The sequence below is a fragment of the Balaenoptera ricei genome, chromosome 9 (genome assembly GCF_028023285.1).
Source record: "Balaenoptera ricei isolate mBalRic1 chromosome 9, mBalRic1.hap2, whole genome shotgun sequence".
NCBI lineage: Eukaryota > Metazoa > Chordata > Mammalia > Artiodactyla > Balaenopteridae > Balaenoptera > Balaenoptera ricei.
Window position 1 is genome coordinate 11,093,075 of NC_082647.1, and position 22,415 is coordinate 11,115,489.

The window sequence follows — 22,415 nt, forward strand, 5'->3', positions numbered from 1 at the left end:
TTACTAATACTAATATTTCCTCATGAACATAGATGCAAAATATTTAACAAAATGTAAGTCAAACCTAGCAATATATAAAATGGATAATCCATCATGACAAAGTGGTATTTAATTCCAGAAGTTAAGTAAGATTGGTTTAACATTTGAAAATCAATCAATATGATTACCATAGTAACCAAATTAAGTAGGAAAACCATATAACCTTCTTATAATAGGTGTAAAAAAAGACATTTCACAAAATTTACACACATTTACAGAGAAAATCTTAGCAAACTAAGGAATAGGAGGGAAATTTCTCAATCTGATAAAAGCACATTTCAAAAAAACCCTACAGCTAACCTCATAGTTAATGGTGAAAGACTGAGTACTCTGTGCCTAGGTTTGGGAACAAGGCATAGTTCCCAAAGGGTCTGTTCTCAGTTTTTCCTTTCAGAATTATACTGGAGTTCCTAACCAGTGCAATAAGGCAAAAATAAAAATGAATAAATAAAAGGCATACAGATTAGAAAGGAAGAAATAAATCTGTCTTTATTGCAGACAATATGATCAATAGATTTGCAGACAACTTGATCTGTAGATTCTAAACCTACAAAAACATGTTAAATGACTAATAATTGAATTTAAAAAGATCACAGGATACAAGGCTAATGTAAAAAATAAATTATATTCCTATATATTAACAACAAACAACTGAGGTTTAACAGTTGATGTATAAATATCCCTCAAGTAGGAAAATCCTGAAATACACACACACACACACACACACACACACACACACACACACACACACGTATTTCCCATGGGATTCGGCTCCAGTCTCCTATAGTGGTACCTGGCTTATGCAGCCTTCCTTTGTTGCCTTCTTTAATATTTGGGTTGGCCAAAAAGTTCGTTCGGTTTTAAGTACAAATAAAAGGCACGTTTTTCATTTTCACAAAGAACTTTACCGAACAACGGATTCACTAACTGAACGAACTTTTTGGCCAACCCAATAACTCCACTCTCTACAAGGGGTTCTGCACCTCCAAATAAACTACTTGCACTTAAATCCCTGATTTAGATTTTGCTTCTGAGAAACCCAAACCAAAGTGTATGACAATTTGGTGTGGCCTAGAGTTGAGGAGGTAATGACCAAACTCCTGAGTGACTAGTACCTGGGAGGTTAAAAAAAAGGGGTCCTCTGCCTGCAGACAGGCTCCAGATTGCAAGTAGCTGAAATTAGGGAGTGCAGGCTTGCCCAGGTCTCTGCAATGTGTGGTACCAGCCTAAGCACATAGGAGATGTTTTGAATTGATTCCTTTATCCTTCCATGCATGATGCATTGTGATTCTTTCACCAATGCGGTGAGATGATGTCACGTTCAGTTCACACTGATGACTGCAAGCAAACAAAATATAACCAACGGAGAGGGGACAGCAATGTCATCTTGGCAGACTGTTGACCCTTTACCTCTTCACGCTCCAAAGTTGAGCATTAATCCCAAAGAAGCATCAGGGGGTGTGAGACAGCAGGATGCTTTCTCCTCCACTCAGAATTGCTAGCCCCACAAGTCTAGTCTGGGAGGTGGGAGAGGATGAAAGTTTTGAATCAAATATGAGACCTAAGTTTTATAATGAAAAGCTCTGAATCTTAATAACTGAACCTATTTCAGTATTTAGTTTTTACCATAATATTTAATTTTCATATTAAAATAAACATATTCTAATACTAAAAGAAGCATATTTTAATACTAAAAGTGACCAAAAATTATGAATTGGAGTGATGTCCTCAATGAGTCTCATATTTACCAGGTGGGAGTGGGATGGGGGTCAGGTGAGTTTCAAGAAAGCACAGCTGGCAGTAGTTACAAAAAATAAATATGGGTAGGCAGAACTACATAAATTGTGTGTATATATATATATGCACATATATATACATATATGTTATATAAAGAATATATATTCTTTCTCAGATTCTTTCCCATTATAGGTTATTACAAGATATTGAATACAGTTCCCTGTGGTATACAGTAGGTCCTTGTTGTTTATTATTTTGCTTTTCAATACATTAGACATTTATCTTTATATGGCGTGAAGTAGAAATTGGTTTTCATCATTTCCATGAATAGATAATTGCATCAGAATATTTATTAAATATACCACTGTATTTTTTTCTCTAATTTAAAATGTCACACATAAACTCAATTCCCACATATGAATTTGTTTCTGACCTCTATTTTGTTCTATTAAACTGTTTCTATGCTAGCGATACCTTTTTAAAATTACTATGGTGATATATATTTTTCTATACCTAGTAGGAAAGTCTCTTCTTATTGACCTTTTTTTTTTTTCCCAAAAAAATGTTATTCTTCTCCTGGTATACTTACAAATCAGTTTGTAAAATTCCATAAAAATCTTGATGGTACTTTGAGAATCTAAATTTATTAGATTTATTTGGGAATTCTTAATTTTATTTATTTTTATTTTATTTTTAGTGATAATGTGTCTTCTCAATCAAAAACATGTATGTCTTATTATTTATGTCTTAAAACAGGGCTAGTTTTTAACATAATTTTTATATATAGTGTATGTATACACAATGAATGCTTGCTATGTACTATGCAGGCTGTTTTACACTCAGGATACGGCAGTGAACAGATCAGGCCAAGTCCCTGCCTCATCATGGAAAAGGTCAGTACATAAGTTAACAAGATTAAGGGTTCTAAAGAAGAGAAACAGTGTATAAGATAGAGAGTAACTAGGGGAGGTAATTTTACAAAGGAAAATCAAGGTAGGCTTCTTCGAAGAGGTAACATGTGAGCTGGGAATGAGCCAATTATGTAAAGAACTTGGCGGGAGGGGAAGAACATACTAGGAGAGGGAAAAAGAAAGTAGAAAGATTTGTTCTGTTTAAAAACACAACGTAAACAAGCATGTGAGGAGAAGAATGAGATAAGATAAAGCTGGAGATAGGAAAAGTCCAGATTATTCAGGACCTTTTCGGTTTGGGTTTTATTCTTAAAACATCTGATGAGTTTTAAGCAAGCAGGGACATGATCAATTTTACAATTTAAAAAGGGAGCTTTGGCTACCATGTGAGGACTAGATTAGAAAGATACTAGGGTGGAGAAGGGCAGCAGTCGGCAGATATTACAGAGCCTGGTGAGAGACAAGCTAGTTGGTGAGTTTGCTCTGAACATCTGTTTTCCCTTACCTGTTTAGTAATAACACCCATTCTTATCTGGTCCTACTGCATCTCATCTAAGTGATTACACTTCACAGCCTCTCTTAAAGCAAGATGGAGCCACATGATTAAGTGACACCTGACAATTATGTTTAGACAAAAGCATTGTGTGAGACTTTCCGGAAGCCTTTAAAATGTGGAACTTGATCTGAGCCTCTGCTCCGGGAAAACAGTGCAGGCTAAGAAATTCCCCACCCTCTCTCTTTTTTTTTTTCAAATGAGATATCACTGACATTATATTAGTTCCAGGTGTATCCAGCTCAGCATTATCTCATGAATGATTAGCTGATATTAGAAATGTTTGTCTGCTTGAAAGTAGCTAAACACACACATAAACATCTCCTGTTCAGCTGATTGAGGAATGACCCTGATTGCAAAATGACCCCAACTGCAAATCACCCCACCTGAGACTCATCTATACCTCCCTATAAACATCTAAAGCAAAACCACCCAGTGGAGGCACTTGGATCTTAGGGGATCTAGGGTGTGATCCCTGTTGCAATAGCCTGAAAAAAATCATCTCAATTGTCAGATGCATTTTGTCTTCCACACCTTTTTATAAGGTAGGTGGTGTATCTTCTTCACTCTTCCTCCTTTCTTTCTAATGCTTTAAATGTATAGGTGAAGGAGAACAAGCAGGCTTCTGGGAGCACGGGGTGGCATACATTTAAAATGAACTCTATCAGAGGGCTTGGCTATAAAAGGGCTATAAAAGAAAGGGTTATAAAAGAAGCACAAAAGAATGTAATGAGCTTACAGAGCAAAGTAAGATTAATTGTGAGAGGCTTGAGTGAATCTCAGGGAAGACTTTTCAGAGAAGATGATACTCTAGATAGGCTTTAAAATAATGAAAATTTTGATTGATAGTTGAGAGGAAATGACAAGGATGATTGAATCTTGATCCATATTGACCTCAACAGGCTGGGATAAGCGATCAGTAGAACAAAAGTTGGCACCTTACTGAGTTTATGGAATGAAAGAAAAGGCAAATTAAAGTTATTTATCAAGGAGTACAGAAGAATAATGATGCTAAGGAAAGAAATGGAGACTCTGGGAGGAGGAATAAATTAATGATTTTAGTTTTAGCCACTTGAATCAGAGGTGATGGTGAGATATTTAAGTGGAAATATCCTAAAGGCAGCTTAATACTGTTTGAACTGTTAAAGTGAGATCAGGATAGACACACATTCTGAAGCTGAGAGAATGATTTGATTTTCTGAACAAAAAATGCTGAAGTAGATGAGGTGATAGAAGCTGATTGAAGACCAGAAATTCCAAGACCACTTAGTGGCAGCAGTAGGGAGAACAGCTGTTGAAGGAAAGAGGTGTTAGCACCTGTGCTCGCAGCTTTCCTCTGGTAGCTTTCCCCCAACAGTTGTTTGGAGGAACACTGTTCTGCAAGATTTTAAAAGATATACCAAGCAAACAGTGTTCCATGCTCCAATAGTTTTGAGACATTCTGGGTTTGGAGATAAACATGAGATGTTTAAAGATGTATAATGTGCTATAAATCTCAAAGGAGGTTGTTAACAGTGTGCAGTGTTTTCAAAACTTATTTCACTCCAGAAATTTTTTATTATAAAATCTTTAAAACAACATATATTTTGAACTTCACCAGTTCAAGAAAATGGGGTCAGAATGGAAGACAGTTGGGGAGGGAGATAGGAGAGCCATCTATGTATCGTAGAGAAAAATGCATAACCTATTACTAGAGGTTCCGTCCTATCCCATGGAACTTTTGGGGATCATAGGATCCATTGAAAATTTGGTTGAAGCTACGGAATTTCTCCTCTGAAAATTATACCATGTATGTATATATGTTCCTTTCCCTGGAAGCCCAAAATATGACAGGGATTAACAATAATGACCATTAATTTCCTTATAATAAACATTTTCACAACCTTAAATTTCTTTACTATGCGTATTGCAAAAATATTAAGTAATAGAATACAAACATATATAAAATAGAAAGTGATATTTCCCTGAGTCTGCTGCCTCCTATGTACTCCATCCCTTTATCTCAGAGGTCATTTTTAACAATTCTCTTTGTACGGTTATCCAAATACATTTAAATAATATAGGTAGGATTTTTCCTACCACTTGCATTTATAAAATTTACTCTGTCATAGATGTTTTTCCACATGAGGGCGTATTGATTTAGCTTATTCTTTTTAATAATTGCTGATATGATGCACTGTAATTTTTCATTTTTTCCCACCACTTATTAATCCATTTAACAAACATTTATTGACTCTGTATTATGGGTGAGGTATCTTGTTTGCCTGGAGAAATAGCAATGAACAAAACAGATATGGTTCCCGCTCTTAGGAAGCTCTCACGCTAGCAGGGGAGAAAAATCATAAACAAGTAAACAAGTAAGTTAAATAACTACAGATTGTGAGTATAGCTCTGCAGGAAAACAAGTAAATTAAATAACTACAGATTGTGAGTATAGCTCTGCAGGAAAACAAACAAACAAGTCTAGATGAAATAAAGAGTAACCGGGGGAAGGAAGTCAGTTTTGTGCTGAGGCTGGATGGATAAGTCAGCTGTGAGAAGAACTGGAGAAGAAGCATTCTAGGCTATTGCTAATAGTTATTGCTATTGCAAACAATTTCATTATGAACATTCAGTAAATACTCACTGATTGCTTACTCTTTGCCAGCAACTGTGCCCGAGTGTGAGGATTGAAAAGGGAACAATTAAAATTTGGTCCTAGTTCTCTTGGAGCCTACATTTTAGGGTAATTAAATCAAATACAAAGACGTCAACATAGGGACTGGAACATAATAATTACTCAACCAGTGTCAATTTGTCTGATTATTTAAAATATTATTTGCAATCTGGCAAGCAAATTTACCTCATTGTTCAAATTTGCTCTCCGAATGCTATTGATGCTGTGTTTTTCACGTTGTTTGCCATTTGAATACCTTCTGTAATTTGCCGGTATATATCCTTGTAATAAAGAAGAACACATCTGACTCCATATTGGATCTGTTTCTTTTACTTTAACCTTCCTTTTCTATTGCTTTTGCTACAAGTTAATCACTAAAGGGATGTTGCCTATGGCTTAAAGTATACATAATGGCCCTTCTCCCGGAACCCTGCCTCCCACATCTGAGCCTTAAGCTAAAATACTTTTGTTTGGCTTATAGGAAACATCCTGACTAGGCCCACCTGTGAATGGCTGCAGGAAAAAAGAAATTAACACATGCCCTCCAGGGTCTGGCTGGAACCAGGGAATATTTACAATAATGTATCACTTTTTTTTACTTCACCTCCTCCCTTCCCCCTCTTTGTCCTGTAAAAGAACTAGTATCCAAACCCAGACAAATGGTTCTTTGGGACACTAGTCCACCATCTTCTCTGTCTGCTGACTTTCTGAAGTAAGTAGCTATTCCTTGCCCCAACAAATTGTCTCTCAATCTGTTGGTCTGTCATGGGGCGAGCAGTATGAGCTTGGACTCTGTAACATCCTTGGTCATCCTTTTACTGGTCTGTTTTTTACTGATATAGATACAGCATCCACTTGTCTATTACATGGGCACCGTCTCCCTCCACCTCCAGTCTGTTGTCTTTTAGTTTCACTAGTGGCATCTTGAAACGTGGACTTTTGACATTTATTGTGGTTAATATTTCAGTTTTCTTCGGTAATGACTTTGGGAGAAACTTGAGCTAGATTACACATAAAAACTTTGCAAAGATGGGTGTTACAAATATAAACAAGGATGTCATAAGGTGTAAGTGGAATACCTCTCATATTGATGGAGAGGGACAAACGTTTGTTGCACACCTGTACGTGCTAGGCACCTGCCCAAGTGTTTATCCATACCAAGTCATTTGATCCTTACAGAACCGTTCCAAAGTAGGCAACGTTGTTCCCACTCTGTATCTGAGGAAACTGAGGTAGAGTTCCAATGTCTCACAGCTAGTAAGTAACATAGTTGAAATGGCCCACCCATGTAACTGTGATGGCAAAGTCATAATATTTAATTTTACAATGATAACTGTAAAGTCCCTAGCAGTTTGGTCTAAAATGGACTGTGAGATAGGTGTACCCTTGGCTTAATAGTGGTGAATGTGAAAAACACCTGCAAGTTCTATTTGATCTGGCAGCTGAAAAAGTTAATGAGTATGGGCAATGTACTTTTCTATGGTCGCATCACTCCTGGAACATTGTGTCCAGTGTCAAAGATAAAGACAGCCGGGTATTAGTTAAAGCGTTGAAAATTGATTTTGTTTAGTAACTACTGACAGTCGAGAAAGAGCTGAGTTCCATTCCTATTTGTGGAGAGGCGACTGGAACGTTTTAAAGGGAGGATGAGACAGGGGGAAGAGTGGGAGCTCAATAGAGTTAGAGAAGTGAAAATTGCAAAGCGTCGGTCAGTATAAAGGCGACTAGACCAGCTTCATTTGCTAGCTGGCAGCTGCGAAGTGAGGAGTCTATGCTCCCACAGAGACTGGGAGACAGGCGCTACCCTTCCTGAAGATTGCCTCTGCAGGGAATGGCTCTCAGGTCTTTGAGAGAGATGCTTTTGAGTCTTAAGAAACCTATTCACAACTTCAAGCCCTTTGGGAGGTCAGGGGCCTGCCATCAGCTGTTGGCTAGAACTTTCTCAGCTAGGCATTTTTATGGCTGTGTGTCCTAGGGATCCGCCTTATACTGACAGAAACCGTGATAGAGTTGGTCACGTCTCTCAGCGCAGGGGTTTGCACGAGTTGTCACGTGCTGACAGTAGGGCGGTTCTCAACAGTTGTCAGAACCACAATTTATGAGCAACATTAAATACGGAAGATGGGAACCACGATGGTGGAATCTGAAAATCATGTCCTATAAGAACCTCGAAAGAACAAGAGTTTAGCCTGGAAAAGGTAAAGCCTAGGGAGTCTAAGTCTAGAGATCTGGTTTGCTCAGTCTTGGAAAAGGCTACGTGGCCACAGAATGAACTCTTAAAGCTGGGAGTGTTGGAGCGAGCGGAGCTGCAAGTAAGCAGCTTAAAGTTCCTACCAGCGAAAACATTCTGTGATTGTTGCAACCAAGTGAAGACTTGAACGAAGCGTGCTCCTTAAGTACACAAGCTGCAAGCAAGAGATCATAAAGAATGAGGACCGAGAAAACGGGCTCTGGATAACTTGGGACGTTTGCTTGGCTCTGATGCCAAGCTGACGAAGGGTGACGGGGAAGTTAACGCTTGGTTTGGAGCAAATGGCGGCCTCCGTGCCAAAGTTCAGTGACGAGCGCTCGGCAGAAACACCAGCGATGGCTTCAGGGCCGAACTAGCCTAGAAAAGAGGGCGGCGCGGGAGGAAGGCGGCGGCCGGGAGAGCGGACAGTCCGGCGCCCTCACCAGCCTGGACACGCGGTTCAGGCGGGGCAAGCGGCTCGCACGCGCCTCCGGCTCCCGGAAGGAGGCGGGGCCGCCTCGAGCGCCGTTCCCTTAAATCTGCGAGCGGGGAGCGCGCGTCGTCGAGGTTCCTCAGCCGAGCGCCGAGCGGTCGATCGCCCTCGCTCCCGCAGTCTGCGCTCCGCTCGCTGGTGGCTCCACCCGCCATTATGTAAGTGCGACAGCACCCCGGCGCGCCGCCGTCGTTCCCGGCGTGTGGGCTGCAGGCCGGGGCGGGGAGGAGGTGGCCGCCCCTCGCCGCTCTGGCTCCCTTGGCTCCCCCGGTCCCCGAATGGTGACGGCGGCGCGGGGAGACGCTGGACGGGGCGGCCCTGTCGAGGCACGCGTGGCGCCCGCATGCTTTGCCCCGCGCGCCCTGGAACCCCTCGGGGCTCGAGTCTCCCGCGTCCCCGCCGCCGCGCGCCCTGCCTGCCGTGCCCGGGCCCGCACGCCGGGAGCGCGGCTCGCTCCGTGCTCCGCCCCGGAAACCACGTGTACTGGCGATTTCGCGCGCTGTTTAATTAGCTAGAAGTTCTAATGTGGCGTTTTTGTGTTTTTAATGCAGAAACAAGTAATCCGTTATGGAGTATGCTATTACCCCGCTGGAACCCCTGCTTCCCACTGGTACCGTATTTCTTAACACGTTTTACAGTGATATTGATTTGCTTACCCCCAGAGCCCTGATAAGGTTAAGAGGGCTGGACTCTAGACCCAGAATGGTTTCCAATCTGCCTCACATTTCCTCCAGTTAGGCATATTACTTAACCTCTCTTGTGTCTCAGTTTCCTAATCTGAAAAAAACGAGGATAGTTTTTAGTCCTTGCGGTGTAGAGTTGTTGTGAGGGCTAAAAGATGATGTATTTTATGCCCTTCACCTGGAGAAGACTAAGCCCTACTTGTAATGTGAGCTCTTAGGCTCTTAACAGTCTGAACTAATCTCTTAACAGTAGAACATTAGACGCCAAAGGGGTAAAGATCAGTCTTTATTGCCTTTATTATTGCCTGCCCATGGTGCCCGTTTGTAATTCATGGAAAATGCCTGAGGTTACCCAATAAAAAATGCTTTAAAGATGTAATACTCAAGAATTTTTATTATTTCTAAGTGTAAAGTCATTGTAATTCACATGGAAATAGTTGGAAGAATGAGTTCTTTGAAGCTAATTGTCGCATTCATTATCATGTGTAGTAACTGACTTGTGTGCTAATTTCATGATAAACATTTTTTATTTACCAGTTTTTATTGTGTTTCTGTTGTGTAGAACTTCTAGTTTATCAGTTCATCAATTGAAATAGAATGCATAGCTTTTTAATGTTTAAAGTTTTTTGTAAACCCATGAATTGATGAGTTTTTTTGGGGGGGGGCGGGATATTGAATTTGATTTGAGCTTGTCAGCTTTCCCACATCCTGGGAGTATTTATGGTAAAGCAATCAAAGAATAATAATAGTGAACACTGAGTCCTTCCTCTCCAGTCATTTGCTGTGCTAAGTTGTTTATATATAGTTTATATCTTATTTTACAGGTAAAGGAAACAGATAGTAATGGAACTAGAATCTGAACCCAGATATGTTTACATTGACTTGGTTAAGAGGTTGGGTGTTTCATCATAACTAAACAGCTTCTCCTAAGTTAAGAAAAGCACTGGCAAACAAATGTTTTGCAAATGAAATTTCATAGTTCTGTTATCCAACAGTAGCGGGACTAACAGCATTTCCAAGAGAAAACATTGGATTCAGGTGGCCTGTTGATGTGAAGATTTGTTACTAAATCTAAGTGCTTGAGGTTTAGTAACAAAGGAGGATTTCTAGTGTTTTCTAGGTTTAATGAGATATGTTATATAGATAGTGCTGCACAGTAAAGGTTGGAGTGAGGCAACAGGGTCTCTGGGTTTAAATCTTAGCTTTGCTGGTTGTGTTTCAGTTTCTTCATCTATAAAATAGGAATCTTTCGCAGGGTTACTGTGAGTATAAATGAGTTGTAAAACATGTAAAGCACTTGGCTTCAAGAGCGGTAAGCTATTAGATTCAGTAGTAAGGCTAACATGGTTGGATCTCTGGGTCAGTGCTGAGATAGAAAAGGTCTGGAGCAATAGAAAAGTAGGAAACACAGGCAGTTCTGCTCCCTCTGTGTTTTATCAAAGGCTTAGGAAGGAGGCCTTGACTCGTCAAGTCAGACGTGTAAGCTCCTCACTGGGACAGGGCATGTAGGGGAACCGTCAAGAACCGTGATATCCTCTATGAAGCACAGATCCACCAGGCAGAATCCCGAGCTCCTTTGAGGAGATCTTTGGGATTTAGTGGTTCTCCTAGTTTCTTCCTGTTCCTAAGGGTAAAAGTTTATACAGATTCCCATCTCTTCTCAAACACTGGCCTAGAAGCACGGGCTCCCTAGAATAGATAAATGAGAGATGTTTAAAAACAGAAAAGCGTATGTTGAGGGGCCCTTGCAATGCCTGGCCTCTTATAGGAATTCGGTAAGTATTCGAGGTTAACTTTACATTTAGAGGGATTCCCTTCATCAAACAGACACTTAATACTTTCTAGCAGAGAGGTAGTTTTTGTATTTATAACTTCTGTGAATTTAATTTTTAGGCATGATGTACCTGTAATGTGTACCCAGATTTAGTATAGCAGGCATCCTGACAAACTGATTCTCTTCAGATTAACTAACTGCTAGGTGGACCAAAATGCACATCTCTGGAATGATCATTGGCTCAGGGAAATATATATTTTTAATCTTTGTTTTTTGTAACTAACGTAAATGGTTATTATTTAAAGAAAAACGACTAACCTAGAATGTGAAAGTTTCCTGTAATCCCTCTTCTGGAAATAACCATTAATTATTATTATTATTATTATTTTAATATTTCAGCTTACTTTTTTTTTTTTTTAAACTTTGGGTTTATTTAATTTATTTATTTATTTATTTATTTATGGCTGTGTTGGGTCTTCGTTTCTGTGCGAGGGCTTTCTCTAGTTGCGGCGAGCGGGGGCCACTCTTCATCGCGGTGCGCGGGCCTCTCACTATCGCGGCCTCTCTTGTTGCGGAGCACAGGCTCCAGACGCGCAGGCTCAGTAGTTGTGGCTCACGGGCCCAGCTGCTCCGCGGCATGTGGGATCTTCCCAGACCAGGGCTCGAACCCGTGTCCCCTGCATTGGCAGGCAGATTCTCAACCACTGCGCCACCAGGGAAGCCCCACCATTAATTATTAAGGTGGCATTTTTTTAAAATATATTTTTAAAATTTATTTGGCTGCATCGGGTCTTCGTTGCGGCATGCGGGATCTTTCGTTGCGGCGTGCGGGGCTTCTCTCTAGTTGCGGTGGGCGGGCTCCAGAGCTCACGGGCTCAGTCGTTGTGGCGCAGGGGCTGGAGAGCATGTGGGCTTAGTTGCCCCGCGGCATGTGGGATGGATCCCAGTTCCCCGACCAGGGATCAGGCCTGCGTCCCTTGCACCGGAAGGCAGATTCTTAACGACTGGACCACCAGGGAAGTCCCAAGGTGGAATGTTATATAAATACTTATTTTTCTACATATAGCCCAGTATATTATTATTCTTGTTTTAAATAAAATGGATTTATATTATAAATTGTTTTGTAAATTACTCTTTTGGAGCAGTGGGTGAAAACATATCAAATTCTATTATTACAAACATTCTATGTGCTCTTTGTTCATTTTTTTTTTTAACAAAATAGAAGTATTTCTATATGTTAAAAAAACAATGCAAGTCAGTAAATATTACAAATCTTATTCAATGATTATGTAACAATTCATGTATTGGGCAGTATCCAATGTAGCAGACAGAAAGGAGCTTGGAGGAGCTGTACAAGATGAAAGACTTTATAGGCAGAAGGGGGCAGGAACAAGGAAGTTATACTCACAAAAAGTAGCTTGGTTCTAGCAAGGTCACTTTCCTTTAGGGGATGGTAAGGGTCTGTCAGGCAGATTACTTCACTAGTGCTGATAGGGTGATTCCTGATTGGCTGGTTTAAGATTCCATTTTGGGGAGAGCTGAAGCTGTTCATAATTGGGTTAAGTATTAAGTCTGGGTTTGCGGATGTGGCATAAATGACTCCATTTTGGGCACTGCAAGGAAAAATCTCCTTAGCAGAGATTGTCATTTTAAACCTCTAAATTGTGTTTTTCTAAATTTGTGTGTGTGTGTGTATGACCTGTTTTATGCCCTTTCCTGCAACTTTTTTCACTTACTACTTTATGATGGTCCATATGTGTAGATATCCCAACTTTTTTTTTTTTTTTAACGGGCAGTATAGACACAAAGGAACTAGGCTTTCTTAATTAATTTATTTATGGCTGTGTTGGGTCTTCGTTTCTGTGCGAGGGCTCTCTCCAGCTGCGGCAAGTGGGGGCCACTCTTTTTTTTTTTTTTTTTTTTAATTTTTTTTTTTTTTTTTAATTTTTTTTTTTTTTTTTATTTTATTTATTTTTATGGCTGTGTTGGGTCTTCGTTTCTGTGCAAGGGCTTTCTCTAGTTGTGGCAAGCGGGGGCCACTCTTCATCGCGGTGCGCGGGCCTCTCACTATCGTGGCCTCTCTTGTTGCGGAGCACAGGCTCCAGACGCGCAGGCTCAGTAGTTATGGCTCACGGGCCGAGTTGCTCCGCGGCATGTGGGATCTTCCCAGACCAGGGCTCGAACCCGCGTCCCCTGCATTGGCAGGCAGATTCTCAACCACTGCGCTACCAGGGAAGCCCCGGGGGCCACTCTTCATCGCGGTGCGCGGGCCTCACTGTCGCGGCCTCTCCCGTTGCGGAGCACAGGCTCCAGACGCGCAGGCTCAGTAGTTGTGGCTCACGGGCCTAGTTGCTCCGCGGCATGTGGGACCTTCCCAGACCAGGGCTCGAACCCGTGTCCCCTGCATTGGCAGGCAGATTCTCAACCACTGCGCCACCAGGGAAGCCCTAGGCTTTCTTAATAGACATTTAGGTTATTTCTAGTTTTTCTTATTATAATCTATAATGCATATCTTTGATTATATTATTTTTGCATATTTATGTGAGTTTATCAGTAGGATAAATTTCCAGAAATGGAATCACTGGATCTAAGGATATGTTTGCATTTCTGTTTTCTTGAGGAGCTGACAAGTAGCTACTGTATGTCCTTTGATACTAGGTGCTGTGGAGGATACAAAAGTGATCCCTTCTATCCAGGAGCTTACGGTCTTGTTGGAATCAAGAACAAAATAAGACAGATTCTAGTTTGATCTTGAATTATGTCCGATAGGACCCACATAGAAACCGTGGGGACTGGGGAGAAGGAGATGAGGGCAGGCTGGAGTAGGCAGAGAAATGATGGGATGGACAGGTGTCAAGTGGGCACCCAGAAAAGCACTGGATTTAAATTGTGAGAGGCCTGGGGGGAAGCACAAGAGCACTGCAGGCACGAGGCCTTCCTTGAGTGAGAGCTCATTGCTGCATCTGGCCATGAACTAATTCAGTTCATCTGGTGGCGAGTGAGGAAGAAAGAAGTTTGGAGAGAACAGGTGGAGGTTTTGGAAGAATGGTTGAGCAGTGAGGGTATAACCACACTGTGGAGGATAGAGAGATTTATTGCAAGGTAGGAGATAGAAAACTTTCGAAAGTTTGTGTCCTTCCGCCTTTGGAACATTTTATACGAAGCAGCCTTTTATATACCTTGAAACTCAATTAAATTGTGTCGTCCGTGTCATGGTTCAGCATGGCTAATCATATACAGGTCAAAGTCCTTATCCTGACCTTAAAGGCCCTTCGTTACCTGACTCTTAACCACCATTCCAGAATACTTTTTTTTATCACTCACCTCTCTGTGTCCAAGCCAAGCTGAACTCCCCACTATTTACTTACGTTGGACATTTATTGGAGCTTCAATACTTTGGCCTTAGCTTATGCTACGTTTATCACCTCGAATGTTCATTTTCTGTCCTTAGAATTGTTATTATAAAGTTTTAGCCATTCCGGTGAGTGTGTAGAGGAATCTGTGGTTTTAATTTGCATTTCCCTTATGGCAGAATGCTGACCTTGTCACTTGTTTATTGGTTGTTTGTACATCCTTTGTGAAATGTTTGTCTCTTGACATTTTTCTTTTTCTTTTTAAGTATAGTTGATTTTTAATGTTTCAGGCATACAGAGTGATTCAGTTATACATATATCTGTAGCTATATCTATATATCTATTCTTTTTCAGATTCTTTTCCATTATAGGTTATTACAAGGTATTGAGTATAGTTCCCTGTGCTATACAATAGGTCCTTGGTGTTTATCTATTTTATGTATAGTAGTGTGTATCTATTAATCCCAAATCCCTAATTTATCCCTTCCCTCTGTTTCCCCTTTGGGAACCATAAATTTGTTTTCTATGTCTGTGAGTCTGTTTCTGTTTTGTAAATAAGTTCCTTTGTATCATTTTTTTAGATTCTACATAAGTGATATCGTATGATATTTGTCTTTGTCTGACTTCACTTAGTATGATAATCTCTAGGTCCATCTATGTTGTTGCAAATGGCATTATTCCTTTTTTTTATGGCTGAGTAATATTCCGTTGTTTATATATGGCACGTCTTTTTTATCCAGTCATCTGTCAGTAGACATTAGGTTTCTAACGTGTCTTGGCTATTATAAATAGTGCTGCTGTGAACATTGGGGTGCATGTATCTTTTTGAATTAGAGTTTTCATCTTTTCTGGATGTGTGCCCAGGAGTGGGATTGCTGGATCATATGGTAGCTCTATTTTTAGTTTTTTAAGGAACCTCCATACTGTTCTGCATTGTGGCTGCACCAGTTTACATTCTCATTAACAGTGCAGGAGGGTTCCCTTTTCTCCACACCCTTTCCAGCATTTACTATTTATAGACTTTTTGATGTTGGTTATTCTTGACATTTTTCTATTGGGTTTTCTTTGATTTTTTAAATTTAATTTGTAGGAGTTTTTTCTTAATTGAGATATAATTGATATATGATGTTGTATTACTTTTGCTTTGGTACATGTATATATTGCAAAATGATTACCAAGTAGGAGTTTCTTTATGTTTTCTGGATACATAGTTCTTTACGTCTTGATTTTCTCATCAGTAAAATAGAATGACACTTTCCAAGGAGAGTTACGAAGATTAAAGAGTATCTGTAAAGCGTTTAACACTGATATATAGTAAGAATGCAGACATTTTAGTTATTTTGCTCATTGACTTCTTAACGTTTTATCTAAAGGTTTTTTTAAATTGATGAAGAGTAATGTTTAACTGGTAAGCACATACTATTGCTATTTTAAACTCTGTAAATATAGGTGCATTTTCAAAATATTCTTAAAAATCTGGATTTTTTTTTTTTTGCTTTAGTGTCTGTGATCATTTCAGTTTTTATCATGAAGCTTTATATTTAGAACTCCATATGTTTGAAAGTAAAGTATTTTAAATACTTCATAGCTAAAATAGAAGTGAAGAGTAAAACCATCCTCAGAATCATTATTTTACATGTGCTTATTTCACAAACTGATGACATAGAGCAAATAATTACAGAGGTTTTAATTTCTGGCTTACTAAAAATACTGACATTTAAACATTTTTGTATACTTTCACAACATAGTACGTATGCATTATAAAAAGTTAGGAGATACAGATAAACAAAAATGAAATAAAAATGCTATATTTCAGCCTCTCAGAGATTACCACTGTTATTTCCGTGTTTGTGAACATTTAGTGTGTGTATGTTCATATTTATATCTCTCCAGATACTTGCTGTGTATAAATAGTTAGGTATTTTTAAACCAAAATGAGAACATACTGTGAGTTGCTTTATTCTGTTCATAACTCTACTTTTCCATGTCAAATGTCAGTGTCTAATACCCAACCATATTTAAATTTTCTCATTTTCAAAACAACTTTTCCAGGTGCTTGTTCCGAACTAGGACTACCTGTGCATTTGGTTCAGTCTTTTTAAATCCAGCACAGTTGTCCCTCACATTTTTAAATCCCCCTTAACATGGAGTATTGACATCTATTTATTTATTTATTTTTATTTTTGGCTGCGTTGGGTCTTTGTTGCTGCGCACGGGGGCTACTCTTCGTTACGGTGTGCAGGCTTCTCATTGTGGTGGCTTCTCTTGTTGCGGAGCACAGGCTCTAGGAGCGCGGGCTTCAGTAGTTGTGACTCGCGGGCTCAAGAGCGCAGGCTCAGTAGTTGGCCCACGGGCTTAGTTGCTCCGCGGCATGCGGGATCTTCCCGGACTAGGGCTCGAACCCGTGTCCCCTGCATTGGCAGACAGATTGTCAACCACTGCGCCACCAGGGAAGTCCCAAATATTGACATCTTAAATAAAGTGTTTATATCCCTCTTAAGTTGATCTGATGGAATAAAAAAATACAGCAGTTTGGTATGAATCATCATTCACTTAGAAGTATATATAATAAACTCCAACTGAAAAGTTCAATTTTATTTTCCCCACATTTCTTCATAAATTTGTGCCAGAGAAAGCCTTTTATCTATCACTCTCCATTTCTTTGCAAAAAGATTATATACATTTAAATTTTAAAAGGATTCCTGTGACCATAATAATGCTCTTGGGAGTTATTTCTTCCAAACTGAATTACCATTGTTGAGGTTTATTATGAATCAAATTACCATTTTAAGTATTATGAGCACACACTTGATCAAGTCAGCATAATTATATTACACATTTTTGTAACAACTAACATTTACATGACACTGTGTGCTGGGCATAGTTTTAATGCTTCAACAGGGTAAAACCTATAGAAAAGTTCTGGAACTAGAAGTCTGGGTTTGAGTTTTAGGCATTCTCTTCACTAGTTATGTGACCTTGGGCATGTCACTCAATTTCTTAGAGCCTTAGTTTCTTTATGGAAAGTAGGATTATATACAAACGTGACCTCCTTGGTCAAATTTAAGCTAGTATAAAGTATAAAAAGCAAGTTTAAGTAGAGTCTATGCATATGTAAAATACTTCGTATTAGATCAACTTTATTATATTATTACATTTTGAAATCCATTCATTTTTCTAATTCTCAAAGGAGATAGCTATTTATTTAGTAAATTGTGTTCACTTAGGGCTACCAAAACTATTCTTTTTCCTGGATGCTGTATTTTTCTTCCATGCTTGTTGAGTTTATTATTTCTAGATGCACAAAATTATTTATAGTGGTCATAGTTTTTTGATGCCTCATGGTTAAGTGGAAATGAATCTGGGAATATCTCATTCAGTATAGTATTCCTGCCATCTCTTGTATTTCTGGAACTTAATTTCCATGGAAAATGCCTGACTAAGTTTGTAAAAGGAGTATAAAACCTGAAGATGGATATTAGCGTTCCCCACTTTACTAGAAGCTAATTTGGGAATCCCTGGGTAATCTGTATCTAGAGTTTTGGCTCCTTTGTAATGTAAATGTGTACTGGCCACCTGCATTAGTAGTTCTGTGCGTTTTGCAGCAACAGATCTCAAGAACCCTTGGTGACGACATTCATTGGTACCAAACATAGTCCTAAACTGTTAACTCCCTTCTGTAATCTCTATTTAGCAAATCCTTATAAGAATGACATAAGGGTGGATCTGAGTTATTTGCATTTGCCTTTATTTTTAAATTACAGATGAAAAATTCTTCAGTATATAGTAGCAAGATGCTTCTTGGTCACGTATGCCAACTGATGAAGCGTTCTTGTTAGACATTCTGGTTTGTTCTCTTTAGATCTGGGCTATCTAATATCTGTGGCTGTTGAGCATTTGAAGTATGGCTGGTGCGACTGAAGCACTGAGTTTGTAACTTAAGTGTGAAAAGCAAAACCGCATCAGTTATTGCAAAAATTTTAAGTGTTTGGAACAGTGTATTAGTTTACTGGGGCTGCCATAACAAAGTGCCGTAGATTGGGTGGATTAAACAAATTTTATCTTCTCACAGTTCTCGGGCTGGAAGTCCAAGACTAAGGTGTTGGCAGGGTTGGTTTCTCCTGAGGCCTCTCCTTGGATTGCAGACGGCTGCCTTCTCTCTGTGTCCTCACATGTTGCCCCTTGGTCTGTGCGTCATCTGTGTTCTAATCTATTCTTGTAAGGGTACCAGTCCCATGGGATTAGTCCCACTCATATGACTTCATTTTGCCTTAATTACCCCTTTAAAGGCCCTATCCCCAAAATACAGTCACTTTCTGAGGTGCAGGAGGTTAGGACTTCAGTACAGGAATTTATGCGGGACACAATTCAGCCCAAAAGAAATAGTGTACATCAGTTTACTTTTTCAGCTGTAAACTTTTCAACTTTTAAAAAAATTGACTTGGTCCACATTTCAGAATTCTCATGATTACCAAGTAAGGGAGGTTTTAATATCACTCCAATTGAATATAGCTGGTGGATGAATTAAAAAGTCAATGTCAGTCTTACTTAGTTGCTGTTTTGTACTTCTATACAAAATTTTCTCTATTCACTCAACCCTTCCTGAGTATCTAAATTTCATATGTATTTTAAAATTTTCTAGTGGCCTCTTTAAAAAGGTAGAACAGGTGAACTTTATCTTTAATGTCTAAAATGATATAATTTCAACATGTAATGAGAAATAAACGATTGTTAATGCAATAGTTGACATTTTTTTGTACTAAATCTTCAAACTCCATGTTTAGTTTACACTTTTAGAACGTCTCAAATCAGATGCTAAATTTTCATTAGAGATAACTTTAGTTTGATAATTTGTCAAACATTTTGTTTTTATTCGTATCAGCAAGGGTGAGCTCACAGACTCATACTTTTGGGATAAACTTGATACACAGGGAATAAAATGTTTCTTTTCCACAGAAAGCCTTTGGAGACAGGTATTGGAGCTAGGAGTACAACCTGGGTTTTCTGACTATTTTTCCTAATATCAACATGGCTTTTTTGTTGTTTAAATTAAAGTGCTATGCCTGCTTTGAAACTTGGAAAACCGGGAGGTTTTTTTGTTTGTTTTTAAATAAATTTTCATCCCTTTGTGGATGGCACATAGCCCTCAGGCTAAAGCTTCTGCTTAAGGATTGTGATGTCTTTGCTCTCCAGGGATAGCTAAGAAATCCAAGAGGCAAACTAGTGGATTTTCCAGTTTCAGGGGTTAATCCTCTTTACTCTCCTGCCCAATTAGAAATCCAGCCTAGGTTGTCTTCAAGTCTCTTGCATGTTAAGGGGAAATTTGCTGCTTTGACTCTTAATGCTTTTCCTTGGTGTATAACTTATAATTGTTGGACTCCTTTCTTTTTATTCTCTTCAATTTATTTCTAACTTACTAAGACTTTGCTGTCATAACTACACTTTGTGTTTGTAGTTTAACTTTTCCATGTATTTTACTTGATTTTCATACTTGCCTTAATTTTTGATGTTCTTTTAATTTGTTTCATTATATTTGATGACAAAAATGGTTCATCCTCATTCTTAATGGCCAAATTGTTTCTTTTGCCTTAAGTAGTATCTCATTAACTTTATAAGCCATCTTTTCCACATGATCTAGAGAATCAATTTCCTTTGTTTTGGTGGTATTAAGTCTCTGCAGCAACCCCTTCACACATCTTTTCCATATTAGCGTTTTAATAGCTCCATGCTTTCCAAAACAAAAGCTTCTAAAGTGAGTTTAAAAATAATCTTAATTAAAAAAAAAAATCTTGTAAATTGGTCCTTTGTAGCGTTATCAGAAATAATACTGTTCTTTTAGACAAAACAATTGAAAATATCAAGTGTGGAGCTGTGGAGGCAGCTGTAATATTTGCAGTGCAGGAATGTCATGGCTTGGTCACACCAAAAAGGAAAATAATCTTCTGTGGTTTTTGATACATTAACACCAGATGTCTTTGGAGGTTCTCTAGGAAAATGAGGTGTGTTTGTGCATTAACTTCTCATTCAAATGAATTGTATTCTCTTTTTTTCTTGGTTAAATCCATCAGAAAGTTATTCTTTGTAGGTGGAAAACAGATGCTCAAACAAATGGATTTCATTCTGAGAGTATTTCTGTATCTTTATCACACCATTGTCTTTGAAGGTGTTCATTTATCACTGTGGAATAGTTTCTTTTGTTTTTATAACTTTACAGAATTTAAGCTTTTGATTTACTCTTAGGCCATGTGTAAATTGTATAAATTGGGCCTCTGGCCCAGTTGCTGCTGTTTACGTTGAGGCAACTTTATTTTTCTGTTTCAAAGTAGGAAAACTACTCTTGCCGTTTATTCTTAATGTGAGTAAAAGTGCTGTGAGTAGTGAATCCTGTGTTGGAGAGAAGACTTTAGAAATCCTTAGTGTTCCTGGGGCAAGTGTGTCTTTGGTAGCGCCCTCTGAAATGGCTCTCCGACTTTTTTGCTTGAACATGTTCGGGTAGTTCTGACTTTTTGAGAAAATACATACTGTTCTTGGTCAACTGATTGTTAAAAATGTGTTCTTAAGCTGAAATTGACCTTTAGTTCTCTTATTTTCCAACTGAAATCATACAGAAGACTTTCACTTACTTTCTACTTAATTGCCTTCAAACACTGACAGACCTTAACCAGATTTTTCTTCCTTTTTTCTCTTTTTCCGGACTAAATATTGTAGTCATGTATTCAATAGTTATTGGAGTGATTGCCGTGTACCAGGAACCATTCTAGGCAGTGGAAGACATACCAGCAGTTTTCCTTACATGTCTTATTTCTCAGTTCCACTATCCCAGTATAGGCATCAGTGATCTACTCCTGGAAAATGAGATGTTCTTCTCAAGAACACTTACTGAGAGCCTGTTTTCCATTTAAAAAAAAAAAAAAAGACTTTTTTTAGGGTAGTTTCAGGTTTACAACCAAATTGAGAGGAAGGTGTATAGAGTTCTCATAGACCCCCTACACATGCATAGATAGCCTCCCCCATTGTCCACATCCTCCACCAGACTGGTGCATTTATTACAGATGATGAACCGACCCTGATAGATCAAAATCACCCAAGTCCATAGTTTACTGTAGGGTTCACTCTTGGTGTTGTACATTCGATGGGTTTGGACAAATGTATAATGAAATATACCTATCCTTATAGAATCATAACAGAGCATTTTCACTGCCCTAAAATCCTTTGTGCTCTGCGTATTTATCCCCCCCACATTGATCTTTTTATTTTTTTCCATAATTTTGCCTTTTCCAGAATGTCATAGAGTTAGAATCATACAGTATGTAGTTTTTTCATGTTGGCTTCTTTTACCTATTAATATGCATTTAAGGTTCCTCCATGTCTTCTTATGGCTTGATAGCTCATTTCTCCTTAACACTGAATAATATTCCATGATCTGGATGTACCACAGTTTACCCATTCACCTACTGAAAGACTTCTTGGTTACTTCTGAGTTTTGACAGTTATGAATAAAGTTGTGATAAACATCCATGTGCAGTTTTTGTGAGGACATAAGTTTTCAGCACCTTTGGGTAAAAACCGAGAAATGTGATTGCTGAATCATAGGGTAAGATAAAGTTTAGTTTTGTAAGAAATCACCCAACTATCTTCCAAAGGGGCTGTACATTTTACTTTCCCACCAGCAGTGTATGAGAGTTCCTATTGCTCCGCTTCCTCACCAGCATTTGGTGTTGTCAGTGTTCCAGGTTTTGGCCATTCTCATAGGTGTGTAGTTGTGTCTGTGGTATTGTTTTAACGTGTGTTTCCCTGATGACAATCGATGTGGAGCTTGTTTTCATGTGCTTATTTGACACATGTATAACTTGTTTGGTGAGGTCTTCATTAAGGTCTTTGGCTCATTTTTTAATTGAGTTGTTTTCTTATTGTTGAGTTTTAAATGTTTCTTTGTATATTTTGAAGAAAAGTCCTTTATCAGATCTATCTTTTGAAAATATTTAC

At 38.9% G+C, this 22,415-nt stretch overlaps 1 protein-coding gene across 1 annotated transcript in view; it reads left to right on the forward strand.

Annotated features, from left to right (window-relative positions):
- Nucleotides 1-8,695: 8,695 nt before the first annotated feature.
- TPK1 (thiamin pyrophosphokinase 1) overlaps nt 8,696-22,415 on the forward strand; it is a 351,616-nt gene continuing 337,896 nt past the window's right edge. Inside the window, exons 1-2 of the mRNA XM_059932608.1 lie at nt 8,696-8,777; nt 9,171-9,229. Of these exons, the coding sequence (XP_059788591.1) occupies nt 9,187-9,229 (43 nt within the window). The 5' untranslated portion in view covers nt 8,696-8,777; nt 9,171-9,186. The remainder of the gene's footprint in view (nt 8,778-9,170; nt 9,230-22,415) is intronic.